Here is a 13,879-nt window from a genome sequence, read left to right on the forward strand (position 1 = left end):
AAGACCGGGGGAGAGAAAGATAAGACACCTGCAGACCTGCTTCACCACCTATGAAACGACTCCCCTGCAGGTGGGGAGCCGGGGGCTCCAACTGAGATCCTTCCACTGGTCCTTGTGCTTTGTGCCACGTGCGCTTAACCCACTGCGTTACCGCCCAAATCCCCAATGACTAAATTTAAAAAGGATGGGTTTTTGCAAAAACACTGGCATGCTTTCCAAGAATAGTTTTAAAAACTGAGAAATAGCAAAAGCATACTAAATGAAATACTAGATTTATTCAAAATAAAGTGAAATTTCTTGGGCAAAGCATCTGTATAACACTATTTCTGATCAAGTGTCCCTAAAATGTTAAATATAACACTGTCTGACTTGTATCCTGTGGCTATATAATATATATATTACAATCTATTTGAGCCATACTTCACAAAACCAGACAGAACAAATTCATAGGCAGTGTTCTTTTTTTAATCAAGAACAGCAGTTCAATTTCAAATATATTACCATCCTATTTTTTGTCCTGTGTATGTAGCCCGCTGGCCCAGCCTACTTATCATCCAACCCATGAAGCTTTCATTTGTGGGATGAATAAACACATCACATTTGAAATTCATTTTTCTTATTATGCATGAGGCTTGGCCACCAGTTCCTACAAAACTGCTCTGCCCTACTCCATGTCTGTGAGAGGCCTCTGCACAAGGCCAGGGGATGTACCCCGGAGACCCACGGCCAGCCCAGCAGCACTAGTTCTCCTGCTCCTCATAATGAGCGTAGCCGCTGGCGTAGGTCCTTCCCAAGTTCAAGTTAGAGAACAAATCTGCTGATTCAGCATCAGAGTCTTTTCCCTCTTCCTCTTCCTCCTCCTCTTCCTCTTCGTCATCCTCCTCCTCCTCCTCCTCCTGGTAGCTGGCATCACCATACTTATCAGAAGAAAGGTTCTTCCAATAGGCGTCGTACCCAGAAGCACCGTCACCCTCTTCCCCTCCGGTCTGCCTGCCAAATTTCAGGGAGCGTGCTGAAACGACAGACAGGCAGGCACACGGAGGGTTATTGGTTCCCATTCTCTGCACCTCATTGCCACAACAATACGGAAAAGCACAGCAACATGACTCAGTACTTCTCACTCCCAAACGAGAGGGCAGCCAGTTTCCTAACTTCAAACTGGAAAGAAAGGAGGGCTCAGAAATGGGAGCCGGCTCCATCCTACTGTAAGTCCATGGCCCCTCACAAACAAGTAATACAGATGACAGGGTCATTTCAGGACATCCGGGAAATTGGAAGACAAAACAAGAACAGCAGCACTCTCCAAAGATACGTTAAATAAAGCACGTTACAACTAAACAGCCCTCACTCCATCAACGGAAAATTGACTCCTGCATCACAACGCTGCCTGTTTCTTAAGAGACCTAACTTAAAATCCAGGAGTCCTGAAAGGACCTCAGTAAAACAAAGATGAGTGAGGGGGAAAAATCCAGCAAAAGCATCAGTCTGGCATCATCAGACAGCTCAAGCTCTGATCCAACAAGGCCCCACTAGAGCCACCAGAACTGTAGTTCTTCCCTGATGTCTGCAGAGGAGTCGGGTTCTCTTGAACAAACTGTGAGGTGCGTTCCTAGAGGCGTGTTTTAGTAGCATTTCCCTCCTAGGGAAGTTCTGTGAAAAGCATTGGTTCCCTACGGCAGGTTTACTGCACCACAGCACTGTGCTACATCGCCAAGACTAGCTGCAGGATCAACTCTAACGCCGGGCACTGGACAGCACTGGCTCCCGAATGTTAAGAATTCAGATTCGGGAGTCGGGCAGTAGTGCAGCGGGTTAAGCGCGGGTGGTACAAAGCACAAGGACCGGCATAAGGATCCTGGTTCCAGCCCCCGGCTCCCCACCTGCAGGGGAGTCGCTTCACAAGCAGTGAAGCAGGTATGTAGGTGTCTATCTTTCCCTCCCCCTCTGTCTTCCTCTCCTCTCTCCATTTCTCTCTGTCCTATCCAACAACGACGACATCAAGAACAACAATAATAATAACTACAACAATAAAACAAGGGCAATGAAAGGGAATAAATAAAGAAAGAAATAAAGAATTCACAGATACTAAATCATTTAACAAGGAAGCTTCAGCAAAAACAGAAAAAGCATTCTATTCAACCTGAGGTTTCAGTATACCCTATGCCATATTAACTGGGTAAATGTCAAATATCAAAGGCTACGTTAAGCTGAGAGGTTCTGCACACATTTCCCAAGACTGTAAAGCTCCCTTTTCTGATGAGAACCCATTCATCTTTTCAGGCAGGAAGAAGAAAACACAGAGAGCGGAGAGAAGAGAAAGAGCTGGCCAAGCACGAGCGCCACCGGCGGCCGGCCGTGAAGCACTTACTCGACATGCTCAGGTCCTTCGTCTCCTGGGTCTCGTGCCCACACTTGGGGCAGGGGGGCTGCTTTCCCTTCTCCTGCTTGAACACTTTGCTCCTCGTGTGCTCATCACAGAAGCACGCCTGTGGAGAAGGGGAGTAAGCAAGCATGTCGTTCCAAAGACACACCAAGACGTCACCTGGCATCTCGAGAACTGAAGATGTGGTTTCCGTGAGCAGAGAAGAGGGTCTTGGGATGGCCACACTCCTCATCAGTTCATAAGGGGAATAATCTCTGTCTGAACTTTTCTGACCTACGTAACCCTTCCCAAAGAGAACGTATACCCAGGCTGTGACAAGGAGACATTTCCTGCTTCACAAATGTGAGCACTCACTGGGCCCAGGCAGCACGCGACCAATGGTGTGTCCATCCGCAGGGACACAGCTGGGAACAGGAGCGGGGAAGGCAACCCCGGGAAGTGTGCGGTGTGGGCAAGTGCAGAAGGGTTCAAAGGCAGATGTGGGGTTCAGGGAAGGCTTCTGCAAACATATCATAGCTGAGGTCTGCAGCGAGGTGAGCAAAGACAGGAGAAGAGCAATCTGCGTGGGAGGACCAAGCAGGTAACAGGCAAACACCACTCGGCGGGGGAGGACCAAGAGCGAGGCCAGGGATGGAGAGAAGAGTTTCTAAAAAGGGAGGGGGGGGAGGGCAGGGCGGCATCTGTCTCAGGAACCGTGACAAACAGGAAATCTCTGAGCCAGGGGCCCAGGACTCAGGTGCACAGGCTTCACAGTAAGAGGTCGTGGGTTCCAGCCCTGGCCCCAACAGTAGTCAACAGCACGCATCCCATTAAAACTGAGTTCAGAGTGGAGAGGTGCAGAGGTGTCAGCTCTAACGCCAGCCATCACAATGACTTCTGGGAGTTTTGGCCTCCATTTCAATTCTACAACCTCTAGAATAACAGGGTAAACTACACAGTTTGTAAGATGCCTCGGAAATCAAGTGTAAGTTACAAACAGCCCAAGGAGACTTGTGTGTGTGTGTGTGGGGGGGGGGGGGATATGGAGATTGAAAGAAAAATAGGAAATAAAAAGAATGCGTGTAGGGTAGAAGTAGATAGCACAAAGGTTTAATGGTTACACAGGGAGACTCTCAGCCTGAGGTTCCAAAGACCCAGGTTCAATCCCCAACACCACCATAAGCCAGAGCTGAGCAGCCCTCCGGTGTAACATAACGAAGTCAAGAAGGAAAGCGTCCCACCTACCTTACACCGCAGACAGGAATGCTGGCCCAGCCGGTTGCAGGACACACCTGTGGGGAAGCACACACTCACTGTCCAGACTCGAATGTGGAGGAAGCACGACTTCACTCCTGGGTCAGTGGGAGCCTGTTCTGTCTCAACATTAGAACAAGCTAGGGGAAGGGACCGCCCGCTGCCGGCCCTCTGTTCCTCCAGTCTCGGGAGGGCGCCCACGAGCCTCATAAATCCTATTTAGAAAACTAGAAACGTGATGCTTTTGTCCCCACGCCAGCTGAAGCTCTTCCCATCACCTCATAATGGCCACATTTTTAAAAAGAGCAACTGTCTCTATTCATGTGCATTTTCAGGGACAGAGCGGGCTGCTGCCAGTTTCCGTGTGATCTCTGACGAGTGCTTTCTGCGCTGGACACTTTGATGGGAACAGATGACTGTGAGCAAACAGGCAGGTGGGAAACAGGCCCCCAACGTTTACCCTAGTTCTGTAAGTTATTGTTAATTTTGGTCGTTTCCCCAGCTCAGGGAGAGGCCTGGGAGGAGGTGCAGCAGGTGTGGTGGGCGGCAAGCACGCTGCCCACGTCCGACCCAAAACCCACTGCTCCAGCTCTCCCCGCATCATGTGAGACAAGTAAGCGAACAGACAGAAACCCGAGCCTGAGGCTAAACACAAACAGCTAAAGTGACGGCACCCCAGGGCCGTGGCCTGGACTCCTGCATCCTGGACACCTGGCCGAGGGGTGTGGCACCCCAGGAAGGAGCTCTAGCTCACTGGACCCGACGAGCAAGCTCTGGGCGCAGGTCATGCCACACTCTACACGTTTAGCTAGACGGCAGTGTCTGATTACTTCCATCCATCATTTTGCCTTCATTTTGGGTGTCTTCCAAAAAACGTGGCTTTATGAGTTAGACGGTATGCTCAACTATCTAGTCTCTCAAAAATAAACTAAGAAATATATATACATAGACAATCTCCAGCACCCAAAGGAGCTCATGACACATGCTCCTGCCTGAGAACCACCAGGGGAGGAGGAGATGGCCACATGTATGGCTCAGAAGGGACCAGCACCTGGCACTCGGGGTGAGGAGTGTGACAAGGGCTGCCACGCTGGTCAACCCCACAGAGTGAAGTCACTCAACTGACACGCCACTGGCGCCTCTGCGGAAAACGTGCTCTAATCTGGGTCTAGAAACAGACAACAGTGAGCCCAATGAGAGCCCACAAGAGCCGCTCTGAAAAACTAGATTGACTTCTAAGTTTAAGATTTCTACTATGAAGAGTCTTGGGCGCAGACAATACCCGATACGGACAAACTTACATTTGAATGTTTCTGCCTCCAAAACCTGGCAGCTGGCTTGATGTTCAAACTGATCGTCCTCACAGAGAAAGTTGTGACAAAAAGAGCAACTGAATATTCGGCCTCCTATTGGGTCAGAAGACAGAACCCGCAGATGTAAACAGGAGATGCTCAAATTAGGAAGAGGACCGCCTATAAAACTGCTCAGAGAAGACGCTAAGTTAGCTGCTGTTTATAGCACACGGCACGGTAGTTCTGGTCCTGGCGAAGGTGCTGATGAAAGCAGCCTGCCAGTATGTCACGAACGTGGGACCTGACACGCGGGCCCCACCCCCGACACAATACTACACCAGGGCACCTGCTGTCCCCAAGCCCCCTCCCTGCCCACTTAGGTGAGCAATGCCAACATCCCTCTTCCTACCAACCGCTAACCAAAACTACATCAGTAAGTAGGACAGTGTGCCATCCATACCCCCACCCCCAGCAACAACAGCTTAACGTGAGCATCCAGATGTTGCAAAGCCAGGTTCCACTTAGAGCACAGTTCAGGGCTGCGAGGAGTCCCTCACCATGGTCCCAGACGCCTCGCTCACACTCCACACACTCAGCATCCGTCAGCGGGCAGGAGCACGCGTGTGTGCTGAGACACTTCCGGCCGTGGCAGACCCACGCTTCGCAGAAGTCACAGATGGCGCCCTGCAGCCCAGGGATAAGAAAGCATCATCCCTGTCCATCGAGGGCAGATACAATGGTTACCACTGCACATGCAGAAAATGCCCAAGTATATCTCTTCGGTTATTCGGGATTCTATCAAAGAGAGGGTACGCTCAACCTAAGGAAGCCGGGAGGGCTTAAAAGAGGCCACTTAAAAAGGGCAGAGGACCCACCTGAGGGGAAAAGCTTTGCAAGGGGTGAGGCAGGTCTGCAGGTGTCTCTCTGTCTCTCTCCTTCTCTATCTCCCCCTTCCCTCTTGATCTCTGGCTGTCTCTATATAATAAAGATAATAAAAAACTTTTTTAAAAAAAAGGGTAGAGGAGGGCTCAGACTTCTCTGAGCACTAGGGGGTGTTGGAATCACCACCTCCAGCCCCTAGAGGGGACACGGGGAATGTGTGTGGGGACGTTACCAGGACCCCAAGGCAGCCTGCCAAGAACCTGGTCAGTCCATGCCCAAAGCAGGGGAGGCAAGTGGCTGTGGAAAGGCAGGCACACGGCCTCCTCTTTGGGAGGTGGGACTATGGGGCTACAGAACTCTGGTGGTGGGCGTGACGCAGGGCTACACAGTGTGATCGCACAGCCTCGTAGCCCACTATTAATCACAAATTAAAAATGTTTAAAAAAGAAAAAGAAAGGGGAGTCGGGCATAGCGCAGCGGGCTAAGCGTAGGTGGCGCAAAGCGCAGGGACTGGCGTAAGGATCCCGGTTCGAGCCCCGGCTCCCCACCTGCAGGGGAGTCGCTTCACAGGTGGTGAAGCAGGTCTGCAGGTGTCTGTCTTTCTCTCCTCCTCTCTGTCTTCCCCTCCTCTCTCCATTTCTCTCTGTCCTATTCAACAACGACAATAACAATAATAACTACAACAATAAAACAACAAGGGCAACAAAAGGGAATAAAATAAATAAATAAATAAAATTTAAAAAAAAAGAAAAAAATGAGGGCCAGGCAGTGGGCGGCGGCGCACCTGGTTAAGCACTCACGTTACTATGCACAAGGACCCAGGTTCAAGGCCCTGGTCCCCACCTGCAGGGGGAGAGCTTCCCAAGTGGTGACGCAGGGCTGCAGGTGTCTCTCTGTCTCTCTCCCTCTCTCACCCCTTCCTCCCATCTCAATTTCTTTCTGTCTCTGTTCAATAATAATATTTTTTTAAAAAAAAAAAAGGAAAAAAATGGAGAGAAAGAAAGGAAGGAGGTTATTTTCCAGGGGGCAGGTGCTATACACTTGGTGAAGTGCACAGACAGCAGTACTCAAGGATCCACGTTCAAGGCCCGGCCCCCACCTGCAGGAAGAAAGCTCTGAAAAAGTCTAGGGAGCTGACACACATGAACTTGCAAACAGAAACACCCAGAAGCAAGCCAACTGTGTCTAAGACCAGAACTCTGGGGAGGCAGAAGCGTGGGGACACAGGCCTCTGGTGGTGGGTGTGAAACTAACTGTACACTGTCATCTTACAATCTTGTAGCCTACTATCAATCACAGATTGTAAAATAAATAAATAAATAATTCTTTAAAAAATGAAGGGAAAACAAAGCCACAGGCGATTCCCATCAACTCCTGCTCGACCGAGCTAAGGAAGCGGGCAGTGCTAAATAAACACTGACCAGAGCGACTGTTCCTGATGCTTGGGAACCCACTGTCTGGAGATGCCAGGACTCTTACCACCATGGCCAGGCCAGTGCTGTAGACGCCAGCGTGCTTTATGACACAGTCTGAGGACTTCATCATGCACTTTGTTTTCCCTAGGGAGGAAATACAACTGTTAGTCTTGAAAACAGGACAGCAGGTGCTTGGGTAACACGGGTCTGAACTACCCAGATCTACTTACAAGTGGATTTTCTGGTAAATAGGCAACGTAAACTTAAGATACCAATAGTATAGCCCAGCACTGTCAAATCACCTTGTTCCTTCAAAGTCAGCTCCTACTACAGTAATGTCCCTGGATGAAGTCCTAACGTTAACTCTTAGCATGTTATCAGACATAACACACTTAAATGATCATTTTCCAAAACTGTATTTTATCTGAAACTATTATGCACAACCAACAAGGATTTATGTTTTTATTACAGTTTGCGGTTAAATCGGGACTGCATACCATCAATCAGGCTCCTTTACTGGCGGAGGAAATAGCAGGGTAGTTAGGTAAACAACTTTCACACCTGAGCATTCAAAGTCCCAGGTTCAAATCTGGGCACTACCATTATGCCACAAACGAGGAGTGTGGTGGTTTAAAAAGAACAAAGTCTCAATTCACATCTCCAGCACTCTGTGGGCAACTATTTGGGATCATCAATTTGCAGTCTATGAACCACCATTTAATTTGTATAGCGTATTTGTACTCTGTATAGTTTATTTGTACTAAATACACACACACACACACACACACACACAAATAAACTGGACAAAATGCTTTCCAACCACTTGGGAATACATGCCAGGAAAGTCAAAGATTGATTACATGCTAAACTTCAATCAGAAAAAAAAATCAACCTAGAAACAAAGCAAGCACAGGGTGGGGGGCAGACAGCGTAATGGTTATGCAGAGAGACTCTCCTGCCTGGGGTCTGCAGTGCCAGGTTCTATGCTCTCCCCCGCCACCCACCCACCACCACAAACCAGAACTGAGCAGTGGTCTGGTAAGAAAAATCAAAAACAGGCTCGACGAAGTGTAAATTAGCCCCAATATTCTAATATGCTCCAAGTAATAGTAACAGAAATCAAAGTTTAGAAAAATAAACAGACCACTTACTAGACTCACATCACCAAAAGTTAGTAGTCTGAAATCTGGCCTAATGCCTAAAGCAATGTCACCAGCCTGAGAGCCACATTTTATCTTCCCGGGGACAGCACACAGTATGGCGACAGGTGTGTGTGCCTGGGGCCCTGGGAGCCCAGGTATGGTTCTTGGCACCACCACTAACCAGGGCTGAGCACTGCTGTAGGGTCTCTCTCATGAGCATAGTTTATTTTAATCTGTACCTTAATTATGTCCCATCTTTATATATATACTTGATAGTCGTTTGGTAGGTCAAATGGCATCTTGCGTTATTTTATCAACCATAGAGTGTAAATACTATTATAAGCAATAAAGATAAATCCTCGGGTTCAACATGATTAAAGTTAAGCAAATATCCAATGAAAGGACGTGTGTCCTTAGAAGTCTCATACTCACCACACTGGGCACAAATCGGCAACTTCTGTACAGAGTTACAAAAATAGCAAAACGCTCGATTCTTCTGTCGCCTTGTAAAATACAAATTTAAGTCAGATATCAGGGCGGAGGGTCTGTGCTACTACATGAAGACAGAAAAAAAGGAATAAATATGAAAAATTTACCTCTGACACTTGTCACATTCCTGTAAAATGTCAAAACAAAACATCAGTATAAGTATTAGCTAGAAACCGGAAATTCACTTGCCTTATTCCCTGTAACTCAGCCTCCCGCACGGGAAGGCGTCCCCACCACTGCGTGCATGTGTGGGTGGTGTCATCCTGCTCCCTCCCCAGAAACATCAGCCAGCCGCAGGATGGGCATCCGCCCAAACCCAAGCACCAGAGTTCTTTACTCTCCGGGGACAACATGGCATGAGAGCTCCCGAGGGCTATGAATCCAAACAAATGGAGAAAACAGTTTGGAAAAACGGAACCAGTGGACGAAAAGAAGCCAAGAAAAGACTGGGGCTGCGGGGCCGTGCAGGTCCATCTGTCCTTACGCCCCAGCCCGGCTCGCCTTCCCAGCTGCGTCCCTTCACTGTCCATCCCTCAAACTTCCTATTTCCAGAAAGTTCCTTAAGCGGGAGGTCTCTCGTTGACTTGTATATACATTTTTCAAGTCCTAAGGAATACGAAGACATTGGCCTACAAGCCGGGGGAAGAGGGGCGCCTTTCATCCACATCCCCAACAAAAGCCACGCGCAACACTGGACTCCGTAGCCGAGGGCCTGGTGCCTCGACTCTCAACACCTACCATGGAGGCGTTGCAGGGGTGCTTGGCTAAGTCAATGGTGCCTCTGGAAGCCCTCAGCTGCTTCTCGCGTTCCCGGCGGTTCTCCGCCTTCTTCCTGGCGCCGGTCTTCTTTTTCGGCATTTTGCCCGCGTTCTACATGAGAGAGAGAGCAGACGGCATGTAGCCCTGGCAGCTTGTCGTGGGCGCAGACGCCTGCAACGCCCTGAAGATCCCAGTCCTTTCCCGTCAGTGTGTCTCCACCTCTGCAGGCCGGCATGCTTGCTCTGGCACGAGCCTGACATTCCCCCCCGCAACCTTTTACTTTTTCCCGGAGTATTTCTCAAAAGCGACAGGAAAAAGGCCCTCAAGACACAGCTTCTAACAGCTACTGGAGAGGAGGAACAATAAAGCTCCCAGGACAAGCTCACAGTTCCCTGGTGACTGTGAACACGTCTGGTCCCTGGAGGCGTCACTGTGCTGCAAGGCTGGTGCCCGGCACGTGGGGGCGGCATGAGCCCGTGTTCTCCCGCAGAATGACAAGTAACAGGACCCCAGGGAGGATCCCGGTTGGAGCCCCCGGCTCCCCGCCTGCAGGGGAGTCACTTCACAGGCGGTGAAGCAGGTCTGCAGGTGTCTGTCTTTCTCTCCCCGTCTGTCTTCCCCTCCTCTCTCCATTTCTCTCTGTCCTATCCAACAATGACAACATCAATAACAACAATAAAACAAGGGCAACAAAAGGGAATGTTTAAAATAAAGAAGGGTAGGTAACAACATATCAAACCCATCCAACTCCTGTGCTAGATATGAAATATATAAGCCCTGGTCACATCGCGGTGGTGACGCTGACTGTTTATCTGCGGCCTTCAGGTCCGGGTGCTCCCCTCTGCCCCAACCCAGCCTTCTCTCCACTCCCACACCATCTTCCCCGACAGTATTTTTCGCCCACCTGCATGTTAGCTCTCAGGCTCCCGCACAAATGACTCACGTCACCGCCCCCTAGGGTAGGGTCCTAAAAAGAGACTTCCTAGCTTCTTTCCCCCCCAGACCCCTCTTCTCATCTGCTTCTGTCCCTACTTTTTGGTTCCTATTTACTAAGCATTCTGTGCTGCTTTGCATCTTACTGCTTTTCAGCCACCAGGTTGCAGATGCTGCCATGACGCCATCCTGACCTCCCCCGTGTGTCCTGGAGCCTCCCCTCCCCCAGCCCCGGCCCACTAGGGACAGACAGACACAGGCAGGGGGTGTGGACCCAGCCGCCAACACCCATGTCCAGTGGAGAAGCAACTGCCGGGGCCAGACCTCCCACCTCCTGCTCCCCATAAAGAATTCTGCTCCAGACTCCCAGAAGGGGGGAGGAACGTCGACCGGAGGGCTCCGAACCCCAATTCCACCAAGGTGGGGGGGAGGAGGTAGGGAAGGGAGCAAATGTCCACAAATACAGTCACAGAAGTAACAGCCCGGGGGCGGGCGGTGGCGCAGCGGGTTAAGCGCAGGTGGCGCAAAGCGCAGGGACCGGCGTAAGGATCCCGGTTCGAGCCCCCGGCTCCCCACCTGCAGGGGAGTCACTTCACAGGCGGTGCAGCAGGTCTGCAGGTGTCTGTCTTTCTCTCCCCCTCTCTGTCTTCCCCTCCTCTCTCCATGTCTCTCTGTCCTATCCAACAACGATGACCTCAATAACAACAACAATAACCACAAGGGCAACAGAAAGTGAAAATAAATTAATTACTTTAAAAAAAAAAAAAAAAAAAGGATCCTGGTTCGAACCCCCGGTGAAGCAGGTCTGCAGGTGTCTGTCTCTCCTCCTCTCTCCGTTTCCTTCTGTCCTGTCTAACAACGATGACATCAGTAATAATAATAACAACAACAATAAAAAAAAAAAAAAACAAGGACAACAAAAGGGAAAATAAATGTAAAAAATTAAAAATTAAATAAAATAAATTAAAAACCAAACAGCCCAGGGGCAGGGCGGTGGCGCGCTTGGTGGCGCGCACAGGTCACAGTGGCAAGGACCCGGGTTCCAGCCCCCCCATCCCCACCTGCGGGGGGCAAACTTCACGGATGGGAGGCAGGGCTGCGGGTGTCTGTCTGTCTACCTCCTACCCTCTCAAGTTCTCTCTATCCAACAGTAAGTAAACAGGTTTTTTAAAAGACAGACAGACAGACAGACAGACAGACAGGAAGGGGGGACGGCCGGCGTGGACGGGGCCCCGCTGCCTCCCAGTCCCGCTACCTCCTCGATCAGCGCGACGTCGCGAATCACATCGACCACAACCGCAACGCAGGCGTCCGCGGCACCGGAGGGAGGGAAAGGCCGCCTGCCCGCCGCGGGCTGTGCCCGGAGCCCCCGGGGTAGGGAAGCTCAGCCTGCGGGGAAGCGCGGGGAACCGGCCGCCCCGGGGCGCGGGGGGCGTTCGAGGCTCGGCCCCGCTCCGCCCGTCCCGGAAACCGCCCGGGGCAGGAGGGACCCGCCGGAGGGGCCGGCTCACCCGGGGGCGGCGCGGAGGGCGGCGGGAGGCCGGTCTAGGGCGGCGGCGGCGGCGGCGGCGGCGGCGGCCCCGCCCGGATCGCGAGCAGGAAGTCACGGAGACGCCGACCAAGCCCCTCAAGCTTCCGGAAACCACGCGCCGCGCCGGATGTCCTCTGACGTCACGGCGTCTTACGACAGCACGTTGGTGGACGGGGACACGCCCACTATGGGAGGCTCCGCCCCCCGGAGTGGGCGGGGTTTTCTGGAGCAGAAGGGTTTATCAGGGGAAAAAAAAAAAGTAAATTCACTGGGAGATAGCATCATTGTTCTACAAAAATTCTTTCAGGCCTGAGGCCCTGAGGCCCGAGCTCTATCCGCAGCACCACCATAAGCCACAGCTCAGTAAGGCTATGGTCTCTCTCCCTGCTTCTGCATATCTCTTGATTTAAGTTAAAATATAAGGGAAAAAAAAGATGATGGAGGGATGAGGCCCCTCAAAGTCACCTTCAGTTTCATTTTATTTTTCCATAAATTATTTTAAGAGAAGCCTAAAAGAAGAGGAAAAGATAGATGAGTGCAATGGTTCGGTTCATGCAGAAAAGTCAATAACAGACTGGTGGGACCTGACCGTCTCTCTATTGGTTTCACCTGGTGCCAGCTCAAAAATGGAACACGAGACAATGAGTGTTAGAGCACTGTTCTTGGTTCCTGGAGCACCACTCAGCCCTGGCATGAGGTGATGGGGCTCGAACTCAGGGACCTCCAGATGCAAGTCCGGTGGGCAATTGCTGTGCAGGCTCCCCAGCCCGAGTTCTGATCTATGTATTTTGCGCCAGGGGAACTGTACTCTGTTGTTCACCTCCTGCAGCCCAAACCCCTTTCCAGAGCATTGCCGGGCTAGCTTCGGGGGCAGGAGACAGAGACAACCAGAGAATCATGGCTGAGTGGTACGCAGTTCAGTCTTTATTCAAGTGGAACACAGGGCAGTCTAAGCCAAGCTATCTCTAATCACAATCCTGTCCTTATATATACTGGCCAAGTAGGGTGGAAACAGGATGTGACATAGAGAGGGTGGAGCAAAAAAAGACTGGTGGAAATCAGCGTGTACTAGGAGAGGGGGTGGAGCAAAAAGACAACCTGAACCAGTGGGGATTAAACCAATGCCCTGCAGGCAGGGCGGTGCTTAGTTAACAGTGGTTATGTAAACAGTATACAGTGTTAAGCAGGGGGGATTAAACCAATGAAACAGAAGGGGTTTTAGAAGGAGAATTAGAAGCAGACCAACAGAGCATCATCTGAGGGCTGCGGTTTCTCACACTGGCTGTGTCAGCTCTGCTTGTCCTGGGTGTAGATTCTCAGCAGTGACACACAGGGAAGCTGGGGACTTTGCTGAAGGGCAAGAGAGGGTGGCTCCAGGTCATTTTCAAGCAAGGGGTGCGGGTAGCAGCCACTGAGAACACTTATTCACGTTCAGACTCTCAGGGCTCAGGAGCAGCTGCTAAATTGAGATTTTCAGGCATGAGAATCCAGCCCACTGCATATGGCTGTGTCTTTCCACTTCACCATTCTGCCCTCGGCATAGGTAGCCTCGCCAGGCTCCAGGACTGTTTGTTCATCTCCTCTGAGCATTGCCACACTCATGGAATCTTTGATTTTAACACCTAAGGGTGTCTACCCAGAAGGCGCACACCCTACGCCTTTGGGACCCTGTGTGTAATCTTCTGTTACAAGCTTTCTAAGAGAATATCAATTGAGAGCAGGAAAAGACAATCTCAACGAAGGTTGAAAAGGAGTCATGTATAAAATTTCCTTGCTGTGTCACTAATTAAAAAATAATATTTTCATAGTCAGGAGTTCAC

At 50.6% G+C, this 13,879-nt stretch overlaps 1 protein-coding gene across 2 annotated transcripts; it reads right to left on the minus strand.

Annotated features, from left to right (window-relative positions):
- Positions 1–256: 256 nt before the first annotated feature.
- ZNF330 (zinc finger protein 330) lies at positions 257–12,186 on the minus strand. 2 transcript variants are annotated; one of them, XM_060179049.1, is made up of 10 exons: positions 12,040–12,186; positions 9,575–9,706; positions 8,944–8,963; positions 8,780–8,850; positions 7,270–7,349; positions 5,466–5,592; positions 4,918–5,022; positions 3,608–3,654; positions 2,369–2,486; positions 257–1,012 (listed from the first exon to the last, which is right to left on the minus strand). In XM_060179049.1, exons 2-10 carry the CDS (start codon positions 9,692–9,694, stop codon positions 741–743), a joined length of 960 nt encoding a protein of 319 aa, XP_060035032.1. In that variant the 5' UTR covers positions 9,695–9,706; positions 12,040–12,186; the 3' UTR covers positions 257–740. The 2 variants fall into 2 exon arrangements, with proteins under 2 accessions (XP_060035032.1, XP_060035033.1); XM_060179050.1 differs by lacking the exon at positions 12,040–12,186 and adding an exon at positions 11,784–11,928.
- Between the last annotated feature and the right edge of the window lie 1,693 nt (positions 12,187–13,879).

This window comes from Erinaceus europaeus, chromosome 19, assembly GCF_950295315.1.
Source record: "Erinaceus europaeus chromosome 19, mEriEur2.1, whole genome shotgun sequence".
Taxonomy (NCBI): domain Eukaryota; kingdom Metazoa; phylum Chordata; class Mammalia; order Eulipotyphla; family Erinaceidae; genus Erinaceus; species Erinaceus europaeus.